The sequence below is a fragment of the Etheostoma spectabile genome, chromosome 21, assembly GCF_008692095.1.
Source record: "Etheostoma spectabile isolate EspeVRDwgs_2016 chromosome 21, UIUC_Espe_1.0, whole genome shotgun sequence".
Taxonomy (NCBI): domain Eukaryota; kingdom Metazoa; phylum Chordata; class Actinopteri; order Perciformes; family Percidae; genus Etheostoma; species Etheostoma spectabile.
Genome location: NC_045753.1, coordinates 49,116 through 67,688, shown reverse-complemented (window position 1 = coordinate 67,688; position 18,573 = coordinate 49,116). Strand labels below are relative to the sequence as shown.

General features: G+C 41.4%; 1 protein-coding gene across 1 annotated transcript in view; it reads left to right on the top strand.

Annotated features, from left to right (window-relative positions):
- The window catches only part of LOC116671611 (growth arrest-specific protein 7), a 56,625-nt gene that overhangs the window by 16,791 nt on the left and 21,261 nt on the right, over window positions 1–18,573 (top strand). The window contains exons 3-6 of the mRNA XM_032502955.1: window positions 7,511–7,588; window positions 8,213–8,301; window positions 12,108–12,161; window positions 13,728–13,817. Of these exons, the coding sequence (XP_032358846.1) occupies window positions 7,511–7,588; window positions 8,213–8,301; window positions 12,108–12,161; window positions 13,728–13,817 (311 nt within the window). The remainder of the gene's footprint in view (window positions 1–7,510; window positions 7,589–8,212; window positions 8,302–12,107; window positions 12,162–13,727; window positions 13,818–18,573) is intronic.

Here is an 18,573-nt window from a genome sequence, read left to right as displayed (position 1 = left end):
TTACGGAACCTGGTTGTTCTGGTTTACTTTGTGTGAACATTGTTCAGTTTAGACACTAATTGATGGTCCTTATTCTTAACTAAATGCTTTCTGTTCTTGGCTGGTGAGCGAGTTTACATTGTGCCAATGTCTGCTCAGCTGTCATTCAAACTCAGAGGCTTATCATAGTTTTAGGCAACTGGAAACGTTTTTCCACGACAGCTACAGTGTATCTTCTGCTTTTTTTTGTGTGTTTGATTGCCATGAGAGGAGTTCCCGCTGAGCACTCTCTTTGCTCTTTGTGAGTGTGAATGGGCTTTTTGGGTTTTGACTGATAAAACCCAGATATAGGAGGTAATTACTCCATCAAGGCCATATGGTGTCATATGGTTATGAATAAAACATATCAGTGTTGAAGCTAACTAGGCCATTTCTTTTTCTCCCCGCTCAGAATCAAGGAAATCTCGCATCACTGGTGGCATGGCTGGTGAACATTTAGTTAATGCCTTTTAGACCTGCTGTTGACTGTTTTCATTCATACATTCACTTGTACACATCTGCTACACTGCAGCAGTGTTGTCCTCTGTCAGCCACTGAGATGATGCAACTCTCCAGGGACTCTGAACCAGTGAGGTATGCAGAATAGAAAAGTGGTTAGGACTGGCTTTGGTGAATCAGAGAAGCATGAATTGATGTTTTTCTATGTTCCATAAAAGACCTTCATCGTCATTGGATGCTACACTCTGTCACTGATCTCATGAATTGACATCATGAGGATCCATGGCAGCCATAAAAAGGGATGATGAACTATTCTGCCAATGGCAAAGAGAGTAAATTGAGCTGACTTGGGTTTTGATTCCACAATAAAGACTATGGAGGAAATTTAGAGTAATTGACAACTTTTTAGACTTCAGCTGGTCTATGACAAGAATCCCTCCAGCTGCAGCTGCATCATATGTATCACTGTATCCAGAACTATGAATCGGACTGGCTCCAAGTCTGATCTCTCACCTGTTATAAAATCGGAAATGATCCGCAGTCTGCATTTCAAGAGCCAGTTGCCTAGAAACTTAACCGGTTCCACTCAGGTGTCAAACATCAGTAAATATCCCACCTCATGCCTAAAGTCATTTGACTGAAACAATTATTTTGATAAAACTTAATTTGTCCTTTCAATTTGGTTTCCTGGCTTTCAATCTGGCAAATTGTCTAATGTACTGTGAATCATTTGTTTTTAAAGGCAGACAGTCAAAATAACAATGTCCTCGAGGTAAGTAGATTATGCTGCATTTTCTGCATTAATATCCCATATTTCTCCCAGTGTTAATTTGTGGATGACAAGCTAACAGAGAGTAATTGAGACATTTAGGGCCATTGAGTAAAGGCTGTGCGCTGATGTTGAACATCAGACGTGAAGGCCATAAGCCTGCTGATTGGATTGGTCCACTTGTCTCTGCCAGAGATGGCAAAAGTACTCACTTCCCATACTCAAGTAGAAGTACAGATAATTGTGTTAAAAAATATGCTGGTAAAAGTAGAAGTACTGATTTAACATCTTTACTCAAGTAAAAGTAACAAAGTAGAGGCTTGGAAATGTACTTAAAGTATAAAAGTAAAAGTAGCCTTGTGAATGACAAAGCTATCTGGACCAGACAGATGTTACTAGAGAGCACGCGGAGAAACTACAGTGGACATGGAAAAAAAGGCTCTTTATATGCTATTGGCTACTTATTTATTGTAACAGAGACTGGGACTCTAGGTTAATAAGATTCTGACCGAGTAGCAAGATATGAATTCAAGTTTGATTTTGTAAGAAGTCTGTGTATATTCCCATCCAATTAGATTCAATTTGGTATTGATGACGCAAAAAACAATAATTAACTCCAGTGAAATTATTTGAAACATAGTGAGGACTAGATTAGGACTGGATTTAAAGCTGATTCTGGTTTCCAACTTAGGCCCAGGTGTGTCTGTTAAAACACTTCTCTCCGTTGATGCTTTATTACAAACAAGTGTCAGTATAAACATGGGGGGTGCGTATAGCTCTGCTGTGACTGTGTGTGCGGTAATAAAAGAAATAAATAACATTGTAAAGGCTACCATACACAATGCATAGGAATCATATATGCTAGTAAATAATAACAACAAACCCACTATTAATTACTTTATCTTAATGAGCAAGGACATGCTCACAATACCTGTTATCTATATTTTGTATTCATAGGACAAACCCATCTGTAAAACTCTGTTTATAATAGTATTCTTTTCTATATTTATTCATTACATATCCATGTCTTGCACTTACGGAACCATTGTATATCCTGCACTTACTGCTATTGCACTTCTGGTTAGACCCAAACTGCATTTCGTTGCCTTGTACCTGTACATGTGTAATGACAATAAAGTTGAATCTAATCTAATCTAATTCCACAATCTCCATTATATCAAATCAACAGCCAGGTGTAACCTAGGTAACAGGTGTAACCTAGCTAACGGGTGAAGAACACAAACAAGCTAACGTTTAAATTTGCAAGAACTACAGACCAATATAACAACATGCTTAAATGAACTGACAACATAAGCTATATGACTTACAGTTCTCATAGATGCACACACAGAATCTCAGCTGATTATCCTCTGGACAAATAGTCTCTTTTTCTTTTCTCTGACTTTATTCTCCGTGTGGCGTGTGCGCCCGCTCACGGTGTGAGGCGTGTCTCCGCGCTGTTTTCCGACATGCACTCACAATCACACCTGATAGACGACCTTTAGTACAAAATTTAAGTAGCAAGCCAATTTTGTAAAATGTAAGAAGTAGAAAGTACCACTATTTGTGTTCAAATGTAAGGAGTAAAAGTTAAAAGTTGCCAAATAAATAAATAGTAAAGATCTACTTGAGAACAGTAACAAAGTATTTGTACTTCGTTACTTCCCATCTCTGGTCTCCACTGATAATCCGGAGTAGAGTCAGCAAAAAAAGTCAAAAATGAAATAAGAGCTCTTTAGATGTCTGTGCTTTTTCTTTCTATGCTGACAGGAAATGACTAATGTAGCTCAGTGTTGTGCTGAGAATGGAGAGTATAAAAGAGAGCCCTTCTATATGAGGGTCCACGTTGGTCGTTCCTGTACCAGCAGCATGATGATGGACGCGTATCAATGCATCTATGGAGCTCAGTACAACTTCACAAACCTGTCAAGGGATAACTGTGAAAAGTCTGCACCTGTTATATTCAGTTAACCCTGAAAGGGAACGGGTGATTGATAAAAGACGCTGACTTCGCCCATAGTCATTTAAATTGATTGAGGGGAGGAGTGGCATGTAGACAGGCCCTCCAACCACGAATAGTATTTCAAAGCTTTCCACCATGGAAAATTAATAAATTGGGATCATGATGTGACAAAAGTAGTATACCTATTTGAAGGGAGTAAGAGCAGATAGTTACTATATAATTGTATTTATATTGTCCTTATCATGATGAGTTAAGAACACCCATCTTACATGAAATGTCCTAGTGTACTGATGATGAGCAGATGGAATGGTTGTTTAAATTAAAAATATATAAGTTGGCAACTTTTGTTTCTAAAGCATGTGAAGTACACTCAAATAAATGAATGGGGTTTGTTTTTTTGTAGAATCTGATATCACCATATTTATGACCAAATATATATATCAATACCGCAACGATATTGTAGTGTTGACTGTTAGTGCTTTCACAAAATATTTACACAAAGAGATTTTTGATAAATAATCATCAGTAATGTGGATATAATGAATAAGTGGGTAATGGCAAATAATAGAACACTTACAACAGTCTGTTAAGATCAGGAAATAACATCACTTTACAGGAAAAGACAAAACTTACAATGGGGCTCAAAAGTTTGGGCACCCCAGGTAAAAATGTGTATTAATGTGCATAAAGAAGCCAAGAAAAGATGGGAAAATATCCAAAAGGCATCAAATGACAGATTAGACATTGGTATAATAAGTCACAAAAAATTAGATTTCATTTCCATCAGTTACAATTTCAACAGAAAACAAAAAAATGGCATCTGCAAAAGTTTGGGCCCCCTGCAGAGTTTCTAGCATGCAACCCCCCCCCCCTTTGGAAAGTTGAGACCTGACAGTGTCAAGGATTGTTCTCAATCATCGTCTGGAAAGACCAGGTGATGTCAATAGTAAGGTTTTAAATGCCCAGACTCATCTGCCCCCCCCAACAAACAGTACCATGGCCCAGAGTCATCTGCCCCCCCCCCCCCCCCCCCCCCCCCCCCCCCCAACAATCAGCACCATGGCTTCTTCTAAGAAGTTGTCTAGAAAACTGAAACTGAAAATAGTTGATGCTCACAAAGCAGGAGAAGGCTAGAAGAAGATAGCAAAGCGTTTTCAGATGCCAATATCCTCTGTTGGGAATGTAATTAAGAAATGGCCGTCATCAGGAACAGTTGAAGTTAAAGATCTGGAAGACCAAGAACAATATCAGACAGAACCGCTCGCAGGATTGGGAGAAAAGCAAGTCCAGACCCCCGTTAGACTGCCCGATCCATCCAGAAAGACCTGGAGACACTGGAGTTGCTACACTATTCCACTATAAAGAGATACTTGTACAGATATGGTCTTCATGGAAGAGTTATCAGAAAAAACCCTCTCTTACATCCTCACCACAAAGATCATATAGACAAACCTGATGCATTGTGGGAACAAGTTCTGTGGACCGATGAGGTTAAAATAGAACTTTTTGGCCACAATGAGCAAGGTACGTTTGGATAAGAAAGAGCACAGAAATAATGAAAAGAACCTTTGTCCAGCTGTTAAGCATGGGGGGGGGGGGGGGGGGATTAATCATGCTTTGGGGTTGTATTGCAGCCAGTGGCACAGGGAACATTTCACGAGTAGAAGGAAAAATGGATTCAATAACATTTCAGCAAATTTTGGACGCTAACTTGATGCCATCTGTGAAAAAGCTGAAGTTAAAGAGAGGATGGCTTCTACAAATGGATAATGATCCTAAACACTCCTCAAAATCCACGGTGGATTACATCAAGAGGCGTGAACTGAAGGTTTTGCCATGGCCTTCACAATCTCCTGACTTCAACATAAGGTAAAATCTATTGATAGACCTTAAAAGAGCAGTGCGTGACAGACAGCCCAGAAATCTCAAAGAACTGGAAGACTTTTGGAGACGCCATATTTTTGTTTTCTATTTTCTATTTTGAATGTGTAAATGATAAAATTAAATCTAACTTTTTGTGACATATTATACGAATGTCTAATCTGTCATTTGATGCCTTTTCGAGATTTTTCCATCTTTTCTTGGCTTCTTTATGCACATTAATACAAATTTTTACCTGGGGTGCCCAAACTTTTGAGCCCCACTGTATGCCATATTATGATATTACAATATCCAAAATCTAAGACAATAGCTAGTCTCACGCTATCGATAAGGTATAGATATACTGCCCAGCTCTAATGTGAAAGAAGGCAAGAAGGTTTATTTGTTTAATTTCTGTTGCTATTCTGTTGTCTGGTCCTTATTGGTGTCTTGTAATTCCATTTGGGTTGGGCATACTTTTTGTGTGCATGGCACAATAATAAAATGGTTCATACAGTCACTATGTTAACGATAGAAATGTAAATAATTCGGTGATCTTATACATGCTATTTTGGTAATAATTTGAGATTTATCTTGGCTCATACACTGTCACTTCCAATTAATGTTACACAGCAGCATTTGCATTGCAATGTGTTTCAAAGAAAAGACTTTTGGTGAAAACAGAGTAAGAAAACAGACTATGATGATCCTTGCTTGGTAAAAGCACAATAATGAGTTATACCTGAGCTTTCTGCTATGTGTAGAGCAGAGATCATCAACAGGGGGTCTGGGACCCCTAAGGGGGCCTCAGAGTCAATGCAGGTTTTTTCAAAAATTAAAAAAATCCTAAAATTATAAAAAATATTATTTGCAAATATAACTCCCCACTGATGATAGGCTAACTGGCCTATAGGTAAGGTAGTCACTAAGATCCACAGAGACATCCTGAGGAGTCACTATGCCAAATGTATGGTTAATACTAAAACATGGTTTATAAAATCGTGCCAACAATTATTAGGCTATTTTAGTAGCTTAGTATTTAATGCAAAAAAAGCATGTATAAAGGCTTTAGGCAGCCTTACACCCAGTTTAGTATGCAACTTCATTTTATACAATATATGTAGTATATAAGGGGTCCTTGGCTTAAAGAACGTTGAAGACCCCTGATGTAAAGGTCTGTATGGTTAAACTGTAGCAGCCTGCCGTCATTTCCAGGTGACTTAATAAAGGTGTAAATGAGTGAATAGCCGTGCGTGACCGTAGCACTTCTCACAGCCTGCAGATTTATCAACACATCAGTCCTGCTCATAGAACTGCTTATAGGTCCTGCGGCCTTCAGATGCCGCATGCATAGTGGAATTGACAAAGGAATATCATTTGGAATTGTTGGACTAGTCATTCCAGCAGTTGTGCTGTAGGTCACTGTAAACTGGTAGGCAAGGCAAGGCAAGGCAGCTTTATTTGTAGAGCACATTTCAGCAACAGGGCAATTCAAAGTGCTTTACACAAAATCAGTTAAACAGATAAAACACAAGTACAAACAGTTAAAAATCATAAACATTAAAAATTAATAAAACACATGAATAGACAGTTAAAAACAAAATAGAAACATTAGGACACATAAAACACAAGAATAAAAGTTACAGTGCAGCATAAGAAATTTAAAGAAATGAGCATTAATTTAAAGAAAGGCATCATCAAAAAGAAAGGACTTCAGCCTTGATTTAAAGAACTGAGAGTAGCAGCGGACCTGCAGGTTTCTGGGAGTTTATTCCAGATATGAGGAGCATAGAAACTGAAAGCTGCTTCACCCTGTTTAGTTCTGACTCTGGGGACAGAAAGTAGACCTGTCCCAGATGACCTGAGAGGTCTGGGGGGGTCATAGTGTAGTAGCAGATCAGAAATGTATTTTGGACCTAAACCGTTAAGGGATTTATAAACTAGCAAGAGTACTTTGAAATCAATTCTTTGAGACACAGGAAGCCAGTGTAAAGACTTCAGGACTGGAGTGATGTGATCCAGTCTCTTGGTCTTAGTGAGGACTGGAGTGATGTGATCCAGTCTCTTGGTCTTAGTGAGGACCCGAGCAGCAGCGTTCTGAATCAGCTGTAGCTGTCTGATTGATTTTTTAGGGAGACCTGTAAAGACCCCGTTACAGTAGTCAAGTCTACTGAAGATGAAAGCATGGACCAGTTTTTCCAAGTCCTGTTGACACATAAGTCCTGTAACCCTTGATATATTCTTAAGGTGATAGTAGGCTGACTTTGTAATTGACTTGGTATAACTGCTGACTGCAACAAGAGCCAAGTTTGCAACCACAGATGGAATCACTTCTTCTTCTTCTTGCCCAAATGGAACTAAGGTTCCAACACTGCTAACACAATGACAGCTGGTAGTGCTCTCCTAATGTCATTTGCCTTCCCCCCCCCCCTTTTCACCAGAGACTACATGGGAAAGGCCGTGCCGTGCACCAGGGACCCCCAAGACCTCTCTTCGACACAAGAATTCCCTTCCGACAGGTACTGCAAATCTATCTCACTCCATTTGAACTACCAGTACTTCAACTTCCTCAAGCGTGAGTGCCCCAGGGCTGTGAATTCTCCAAAAATTCCACAGTAGCACGAAGCACATGCACACCAAACACTTCCTGTGACTCATTTTATCTTTAGCCTCAACTGCAAACTAAGGCTCCCTGTCTTTCTTTTGGCCCATTAAAAAGGCAGAGAAATAGAAAGAGCCAGAAGGCTAAGGTTTGTGTGCTGGCCCCAACTCACTAAAGTTGGTGAGTTAGCATAACTGGACATTTCCCACTCACTCTAACTCATAGTAGCTAAAACATTCATTGTGTTTTAATGTTGAAAGACAATTTTTTAAGTTTGAAACTAGCAGTTACTAAGATTTTAGGAAGGACTTTGCAGACAACGTTAGTCATGGATTTACATATATTGTAACCCAACCCCAGATCTGTGTTTTTCCCTATTAGGACAGTTAAGCATTGGTTTGACTCTGACTGATAACAATAAATGTGAATTGTCTGTGGATCAGTACAGGTTTACAGTCTTATCTATAGACACCAAAGAATTAATTTTAATTTAATTATCTCTCTGTCTTGACATCTCCCTCTTTCTCTTATTTTTCTTCAGTAAATGGATTTCACTCAGGTGGTAGTCCCCTGCATCATGTGGACCATTCACACAACAGTCTGGTTAGGAAGAGCAGTACAGAGCCACAGGTAAAGCTGTCTGACTATTGTTATTCCTCTTCCTGTAAAACATGTTGCACACCCACCGCAGTCTATAAGACATTTGTGGCGTGAGAATAAATTCTGACTGTAAAAAAGGGTAAAGATTCCATTAAACCATATCTAGGTCATGCTACTTCCTTTTATATATCAATGTCATTTCTCAGGTATAGTACACCTTATTTGCCTTTGAACTAAAACAGATGATGTCATCAAACTTACAGGATACTTCTGAGAGAGAGAGAGAGAGAGAGAGAGACGTTTTTCTCATATTAACTCCAGACAGAATGTCAGATGAACCAGGTCTGGACATTTTACGAGTTTCCCTTCCTCACATGAAGCACATAACAGGAGCTTGTCCATGTCAAACGTGTTCTCACTCCGTGGAAATCCTCCGTTTCGTTGGCGAGGGATTGCTCCGTGGTACAGCGTGCAGGAGACAGGGCTTGACACCGACATGCATTGCCACCAGTTTCTCTTTACTGACCAATCACAAGCAAAAAAAGCAGGCTACACCCTTCTACAACCGCGATGGCTGCAGCGGATAGGAAAATGTGTCACGTTGGGCTGTTTTCGGATTTCAAAACCTACTAACACGGCAGCTCGTTTGGAATACAATTTCTTTTTTAAAAGCAGTTCACAGTTTTAAGCAAAAACCTAACCCAGGACGGGGACAGAGGTTAGAACGCCAACACAGAGACAGAAGACGGGGACGGAGGTTAGAACACCAACAAAGAGACAGGAGGAAGGGGGCCGAGGTTAAAACGCCATCACAGAGACAGAGGATGGGGACCGAGGTTAGAACACCAACAAAGAGACAGGAGGAAGGGGATGGAGGTTAAAACGCCATCACAGAGACAGAGGATGGGGACGGAGGTTAGAACACCAACAAAGAGACAGGAGGAAGGGGACGGAGGTTAAAACGCCAACACAGAGACCGAGGATGGGGACGGAGGTTAGAACACACAGACAGAGGACGGGGACGGAAGTTAGATTGTCCACACAGAGAAAGGGGACGCAGTTTAGAGAGCCATCACAGAGACAGAGGATGGGTACAGAGGTTAGAAGACCAACACAGAGACAGAGGACAGGGATTAGAGAGCCAACACAGAGAAAGAGGATGGGGACGGAGGTTAGAACACCATCACAGAGACAGAGGATGGGGACGGAGGTTAGAACGCCATCACAGAGACAGAGGATGGGGACGGAGGTTAGAACGCCATCACAGAGACAGAGGATGGGGACGGAGGTTAGAACGCCAACACAGAGACAGAGGACGGGGACAGAGGTTAGAACACCAACACAGAGACAGAGGATGGGGACGGAGGTTAGAACGCCATCACAGAGACAGAGGATGGGGACGGAGGTTAGAACGCCATCACAGAGACAGAGGATGGGGACGGAGGTTAAAACGCCATCACAGAGACAGAGGATGGGGACGGAGGTTAGAACGCCAACACAGAGACAGAGGACGGGGACAGAGGTTAGAACACCAACACAGAGACAGAGGAAGGGGATGAACACCTGGCTGAAAATGAGGGACATCCGATGCAGCACCGGAGCAATCCCCTAAAGAAATCCTCGTCAAAATAGACTAACCAAATTAAACAAGCCACTGAGCATCACTAAGTAAGGAATTTCAAACCGGAATGTGGGCTAAGAATTTCTAGGCACGAGAGAAATCTCCATTTCGGGTCAAATGTTGTTTTTTACTAACAAAAGTTATTTAACACACTAAAAGATGGGAAAAATCCAAAAAGCATAATAGGGGCACTTTAAAGTTCATGTTGATTGAATATGATTACATTTAACTTATATACTATATATTACTTACATTTTACTTACATTTACACTTATAGTCAAAACTCTGTCTTTTTTTGTCAGCTATTGTCTTAGTATTAGTCCTGTCTCAGATTTCCTCTATTGGCCATCCCATTATATTAAATATTGTAATTAATCTAATCTTGCCAAAACCAATAATTTTGTCATTTCTTATGAGATTTTGATTATAGCATTATCTGATCAAAAACACAGGTTAAATCATTAAGAATTCATTTTTGCTGTAAGTCCTCCTGACATTTGTGATACTTGGGACACTCACACCCACCCGCCTGTTACAGGAGCCAATCCGCAGTGCCCGACATGCAACAGTATGCGTTAATCATCCACCCATGAGTCCATGAATATCACAAACGGGATTGGGGACAAAGCACAGCCCTGGCGGAGGCCAACCCCCCACCTTTAATGAGACTGACTCACTGCCGAGAACCCAGACCCAGCTCTAGCTTTGGACGTGCATGGATTGGTATCCCAGAGAAGGGACCCCTGGATTCCATTCTGGGTCTCCAAGAACTCCAAGCTGGTCTTTGGTGCATCTGCACAGACAACAGTCAGAGTATTCTCCCCCGACAACCTGTGCGCATAGGGAGGCAACTAGGGATAGCCAAATTATAGGGATGTACTGAACTAAGTAGGATGGGGAGAGAGTAGGCGGGATGAGTGGATGAGGAGATGAGGGGGGGGGGGAAAGTGAATGGATGAAGGGGTAAGGGGTAGAGGAGCATAAGTTTTGACTCTTTCCCCATAGAAAGGAGACGTTCCACGTCCTCAGAGCCAGTCTCTGCTGCCCAGGTCTCTGACCTTCACTGCTACCTGTGTGGCAGCGCATCTGACCCCAGCAGTTCCTCGCATGGGATGGAGAGGGGGATGCTACGTAGCTTTTTTGGGCTGTTATGGGCCTGGCTCCGTGACATGCCTGGCCCCATGGGGTTGCTGATTTACAAAAAAGCCAGGAAAATGCAATTCAGGGTAATACACAGGCTTTAAATTACTCTGGTGAAACATACTGTGCTTTCATAGTACTGTAGTAAGGGTCGATTTACTGAAGGGTCTTATTTCCACTGCATTCTTTAATGAGCTGTTATTAATGACTTCTGGGTCAATGTGTGTAAAAAAAGTGATACTTTATTCAAGAAAAAACTGTACCTCAAAACTATTTTTTTGCATTCTTAGAATACAATAAATAGCAACAGCTGGCCATAAGACCAAAAACAAGACCTCTAGTCATTGATTCCATTGTAAAAAATATAGAGTGGTGCAGTTTTAGTATCTTAACACAGACTGGGTTTGATTATAATGATGCATGACTTAGTCTTCCATATTTCACATCTCTCTCTTTAGGTCTCTCCTCATTAAGGGAGAGGCTGATGGCCGTTAGAGCGGATTTATCCCTCCTACTCTATCTGCTCCCCCCAGGCAGTCAGGGTGCAGTTATACAGGATCTACCCACAACATATCCACTCTGTCTCCTCATTTCTCTCCTTTGCTGCTTCTTACATTTGTGCACTCACACCCATCAGTCAAAAATAGTAATAAACTGTATACATTTTATTCATATTTGTTTTTTCTCATTTGTTTTTATCTCTGTCCCGTCCTTTCATTCTGTTGGTTTATCTCTGTCCCTTTCTTTCATTTTGTTTGTTTACTATGACTCTGTTCTAAGCTTAAGAGGTAAAACTCACACATGCATACATCCACTCTCGCACACAAAGAGAAAGCTCTGCAAAACTATGCTCCCCACTCACACACTCACACGCACGCACGCACGCACGCACGCACGCACGCAGCAGCAGCAGCAGCAGCAGCAGCAGCAGCAGAGAGAACCAGACAGACATAACAGCACTCACCAGAAACCAACTGTGTTTGTGTGCGTACAAGTGACAGTGTGTGTATGTGGAGCAGTCATGTCTGACACAGAGGACAGAGATTTTGACGGAGCGTCCTTTTTCTCTCCGCAGAGCCCGGGATTGACGTCACCCAATAGGAAACACAACAAGGAGACCACGTTCACGGTGAGTGGGACAACTAACGGGAACTCTTACCTAACCAGAACCTCCCCCTGGTTCTCTACAGTAGCCCTGAAGGAACACATTTAATACCAGCAGAGGAGAGCCTGAGTATCACCCAAGTTTGAAAGGAAAAATGTATTTTCAGTCAAGTCAGATTGGCCATGGGACTAATTTAGTTTAATGTTTGCTGCATCAGTTGTTGGTATAACATACATGAATACACATATTTAACACATTGGGACAATAGACAAACTATAACTTGACTATGTGACTTGAAGTGTTTTCATTTGCTAGCCTTATTATTATATTATTTGTAGCTACATACATGCTATAATGCTAAAAGATTGGGGCTAAAGTTACAGGACATGTCCCAGGCAAAAAGTCATGGAGAAGTTTTTGTGTAATGCAGTTTAGCTAGGTAGGATGTTGGGAGCGTGGTCTAGACTTGCTCTGAGCAGAGTACTGTTGTGATTGTACACTGCCGTGCCTTGTTACGAGTGTTAATCTAAGATTGGACAGTCACCGTTTGGAGGATTGGTTTAATGGATGGTCAACTGGTCGAGGTTACGTAAGGGCAGAAAGAAAGTGGAAGTGTGTGCGTGTCAATGCAAACAAACCAAGCCCTTCATTGGAGGCTGTTGGAAGTAGCCTTGGTCTCATCTCCAACAAAGGAAGCGGGGGTCAGTTAAAGCCCATCTAGCAGGACCCCAGCAGTGCTTCTTAAGCCAAGATAAAGTTCAATTCCAGGCGTTTTTCTTCTTCCTGTATTTCAATCTAAATATTAGCTCTGGAAAAGTCAGAACCATATTTGTTGATTTGCTGTTGCTTTACCATTAGACAAGTTTGCTTTCTAGTGCCACTGAAGTTTTTGAACTAAAACCTATTGAATAACAAAAGTACATCCTCGCTGCAGGCTCTTTACCTCCTGACGTTAATGGGAATGAATGTGAGAGAAGACAATGCTCCTTTTGTTTGTCTTGGAAGTCTTCACTAAAACTGTGTCTGTATCGTTGTTGTGAAAATATTGCTTTTGATTCATTTGATTTTTCAGATGTGTTTCATTTCTTTAATTTTTTGGTTCCTTCCTTTCTTCCTTTCCTCCTTTCCTTGTCATGACCAATTCAATTGGTCATGACAGCAGCTGAAGAATCTGAGCACCAAGATAATTAAAGGCAATCTTTTGGGAATCCACTTAGCTGATTTCTGTGAACTTAAGTAGAAGTTCAGAGTGTTGTGGTAGAGAGAATCAGGGAACCAAGTGTCCCCAAGGATTGGCCGGATAGAGAGAAGTGAATAAACGATTCTGGCTCGATTGGAAATGTCTTCTTAGTTGAGTGTGTTGTCAGAGCTGCCGAGATGAGAGTGTTGCCAAAGCAACAGACTGCATAGCTGAAGAGTGTGTGTGAGTGTGTGTGCTGCATCAAAGCAAAGTTACTTTAAAGTGCCCCATTATTAAACCTCTCTCTCTCTTCCCTCCTTCTCTTTCTCTCCCTTTCCTTTTCTCCCCCCTCTCTCAATCTATCTATCTCTATCTCTCTCTCTCCCCGCCCTTCCCCCACTCTCTCCCAGATTAACTGTGTGACTTTCCCGACTCCTGCATGCATGCTGGAGCAACAGCTGCTGAAACCAAACGAATGGAGCTACTGTGACTTCTTCTGGGTAAATTCTCCTCAGCATTTACGAGGCTTAGTGCTGAAATTCAATTCAATCGTATTTATGTCTGCAAACAATATAAGATAGAAATTCTTCCTAGCTTCCTTTAAACACAGGAAGGTAGAGAGGGACTTGTCACATTGCAGATATTGATTGGCGTTTACAGTAGCTAATCGAGCGGAATGTGCATTATGTTCAGTAGACGGGGGGGGGTGGGGGTGTCCCCAGAGTGTCCACACCAGGACCGCCATTAGACTGATGGAGGAGTTTGCTGAGTCAGCTAATAGCACAGCTGTAGGCCTACAGCTAACAGAGCAAACTAGCAGCTAATTACGGTACAATGAGCAACAGTTAGCAGTTACTTTAGCAACAAATAAAGCTTTCTTTTCAAAATATGACACCTGTGCCTGATTCTGCACTATAAAATCATTTTTGGAGCATTGAACTTTTGCACAGCCTTTACCTTGTCTAATTACTAATGACAATGCCTTGTCATGGTTGTGCACACCCCTTTAGATACAGTGTTAACAAATTCTTTTAAAAGTTGATTCTACCTCTGTTGACTCTGCTGCTCCCCCCAGTAAATCACTAAATGAACATCTGGAGTCAATATGAATGAAAACGACACCGGACTCTTCATCTTTCAACATGACTCCATATTTATCTGAAGCTGCTTGTGCTGCATGCTGACAGTATAGACTTTAATGAAAACCGACAGACAGAGCTGTAGGGTAATATTATTTATTAATATATATATATATATATATATATATATATATATATTATAGGGCTGAAACGGTTCCTCGAGTTACTAATTTGATTACTAAAACTCCTCGATGCAAAATGATTTTGCTCGAAGCTTTGTTTAATTCTGGTACCAACGTTGCATCGCTCACGGTGTTTCCGCACGGAGGATTATTACTGACTCTGCTGGCGACACATGCCATGAAGACTGCTTCCAAAATTGAGAAAGCTTGTAACTGTAAATAATTCATTCAATGTTTCAGAAAATGAACAAATACTCTTTATTTTCCCAAAAAAGTAAATACAGTAAGTGGGGCACAGAGGATGAGGGCCAAACATTACTGAGCCTTGGCACAAAGGGTGTTACGGGAGGTGACAGGAAGAGGACCCAAAAGCAGAGTCGGGTCAGGCGGGTTGAACTTCAACAACAATCTTTATTATGATTCACATAAACACAGGGAAGGCAAAGTCCAAAACCAGGGAATCCAAAGCAAAAAATCCAAAGACAAAAAGCAGGTAAGGGCAAGGCCACAACAAGGGGATATCCTAGGGAAGTACTCACAGGGAAAAACGGACGGAAGGAACAGGAAAACGTCAGGAACGCGGACGCACACAGCATAATAGGCTCGAGGACAAAAACAATGATGCAGCACTAGACAAAGGGAACACAGAGGTTAAATACAAGAGGTAATGAGGTAATGGGGAACAGGTGAGACATCAAGTGAATCACATTAGGGCGGGGCTGGACAATCAGACAGGCAAAAGTAAAGCTAGACAAGACTAGACAAGACAAGACAGGAAGCTGACTCTCAAAATAAAACAGAAAGTAGAACGAACAGACACAGAGGAACAAGACAAGGCCAGGAACACAGGACCATGGAGAAAACAGACAAAAACACAAGGAGGCCAAAGAAAGGGAAACATACACCCAAACAAAAACTCCCAACCACAACAAAGGGTAAAGGACGAGAATTTATTTAAATCAGTGTTTCTTATTCTTTAGAATTTCCGAGATCTTAGTTGATTGATTAATTTAACTTTGGATCCCTGGCCCCTACACTCTACATATGCTCCTGTCTCTTCATGTGGCTCATTATGTTTGGCACATTGTCTGGATCAGTTGTTATATCATAAGAAGTTAATAATGTAAATAATGTAAATGCTAAATGCCCTAATACCTGTTGATACTACAACAACACAAAGGCTCCTAACCCTACAGTTTTGCACATATCATGTAAGACTTGATTTCTCCATTTTTTTGCACAAAACTCCAGAAAGTGCCATTTAATGATTTATTTTTCAAAAAAATGCCTGGGGGGCATACCCCCAGACCCCCGTAGGGAGAGCCTCCCCATCCCCCTACACATAACAAATACCAATTTAAACCCTGAAGGATAATGATGCTGAAAGAGCCAAGGAAAATTGCTTTGTACGCGACAAAATATGGGTTGGCCCCCCGAATCTCACTCCAAGGTTTTGGGAAAAGTTGGCAGCTCCGATCTCACCAGAAAAGGAGTCTAACTTAATCATATATTCTAAGAAGTGACCCAACTAAAGTAAAACACCTCCACCCTTACCCCAATCACAGTAGTGGTGCCACCGTCTGATCTGAAGAGCCGACTTGTTGACCATCCCGTCAGAGAAGCAGCTGATTGTTGCGCATTATTTCTCTCTTCACGCAGAAACAGCTGATTGTTGCGCACTATTTTCTAGGGCTGCACAATTAATCAAATTTTAATCGCGATCACGATTTTGACTTCCCACGATCAAATTTGCGTGATAGAGCGATTATTTTTTTTGAAGCGTCATTTCATAGAACGCTCCGGGTTTTTTGCATAGCCCATCTACCGCTACTACCGTCAGACTAATCAGTTGTTCCTGCACCGCGCAGCTTAGTTTCTAGATGTAGACAGTCCCAGAGGACAGAGTAACGTGAGGAAAACTCAACAGATAGCAGTCGGTCATACGTCGGTCTCAAGGTTTACCAGTTTGCCAGTAAACGCAACATTTTGTCCCATCTGCTGTTTTTCAGACAACAGCGGTGACCGGTGCTAGTTAGCGTCTGTTAGCTGTTAGCTCCTCTAGGACGCACCGGCGCTAATGTCCTTGCATCTGCTGCAATGTTGTTATATCAATATGATTTAATTTTGCGTTACAAGACCCATTTTGTCTGTAAAGCCTTGCCTGTGTTTGATCTCTCCTCTTTCTCCGCGCCCGGCCACACAGCGCCGGTCCACTCTTCTGACATTTGTCTACAGTTTTAATTTTTTATAAACACAGCTGTATATTGTTAAGTATTTGGGGCAAAAGTGTATTTGTACCAGTGTTTCCATGGTAACTCTGTTATTGCGGCCGCCACGGCGAAGAACACAGAAGAAGTTATTGAATGCAACTAACTTCAGTTGGTAGAGTAATAGTGTGAGACGGAGCTGCTGGACCTGGGCCAGAGATGTGACCCATGGCCAGAATATCATAGTTCATAAAAATGCAGCGCAGTGACGATACAGACGTTTCATACACACCACGTGTGTATCCGCCGTTCGACCCGTGGGGGACCCGTTCATAATGGTCAGCCGTCTCTCTGGGAGTAGTGTGCTGACAAACTGCCTGGGAGCTCCTCCCATTCAATCAGTGGTGAACCAGGTGAAACAAATCTTCCAGGCAATCTGGGTGAGCCAGTACCCGGCTCTGTTGTTGTATTCAAACCACAGTGGAAGGAGCATTGATAGCACTTACAAGACCAAGGAAAGTTATCTTTGTGAACAAGGTGATTGTGCAAGACCAAGCCCTCCACAAAACTGTGAAGGACAGCCGGTAAGCGCCATATTGGCCATTCAAGATGCTCTAGGAAAAGCACAGACTTTTACCTTTTGTTAACTTTGATAGGACTTTGTTGAAGTGGTACTTGCAACTTTAACTGTTTGGTTTTATCGAGTGGGGTATAAAGCAAAAGTAAGGAAGCCAAATCAATTGTTTGAGAAAGAACGTGATTGAAAAGGTTAAAAGTAATTTAAACGTTGTGGACATCTTAACAATACAAATAAAGGAATTTGGTTAAAGATACTTGGTTAAAAGACAAGAAAACATACAGTTTGACTTCTTCACTAGAACAATACAGCTTAACACTAATGATTAGGGATTAAGTTTGTAAATGAGTTTTGTACTAGTAAAGAATGTCTTGTATTGCATTCGGCTATGAATTTGGCTAAACATACACTGACTCTCATCATTTAATTTAAAAATGTTGGGTATTTATTTTGATTATATTTGTTTAAGAATTTGTTTATCTGAGTTAAAGGTGAATAGTTTTGTTTATTTGTATTTGTCGTCTCTTTTTTTTGAGGTTTTTCACCTGTTTACTGCCCACCAAGGAATGGTTAATAAAAGACAAACAACTGATCCCATGGCTGTTTATTGAGTGAAATCCAGTTAAAATCTTCATGTGGAGGGACTGTCCTTTTCAAGTGGGGAATTGCACAAGAAATACATCAGAACTTGACAGTGAAAAACCGCTCCAAGACTGGAGAAGTGAGACACGTGTCCATAGAGACAAATAAAGACTGTTTCCGCCCTGCTGTCGTGATTACAATGGCTGATTCATTACTAGTGGAGCAGCTAAAGACCGCAAGGACATCAGCGAAGCGTCAGTTTTCCCGTCTGGCCAACAATGTGCTAAGAATGCATACAATGATGTCAGAAGAGGAGCTCAAAGACATTTTTAAGAAGCTCACTGCAGAAGCTGGCAAAGTCCTGGAAGCCAACGATGATGTAGAGGAGCAATGTATTGTAGAAAACTCTGATGCAGAGGAGTTGAGTGGGCAGCAAAGGAGGGACTTGCTAAAAACAGCCAATGAGTGTGAGATAAAACTGCAGGAGCTAAAGGACCTCATACAAAAGACATTGTGGGCCAATTTCGGGGAATATGATCTGACGCAAGCAATTACAACAGCAGAGTCGCAAGCAGAAAATGTGGGAGCTGTGGACCCAAGTAAAAACCCAGATGCATATCTCTTTATGA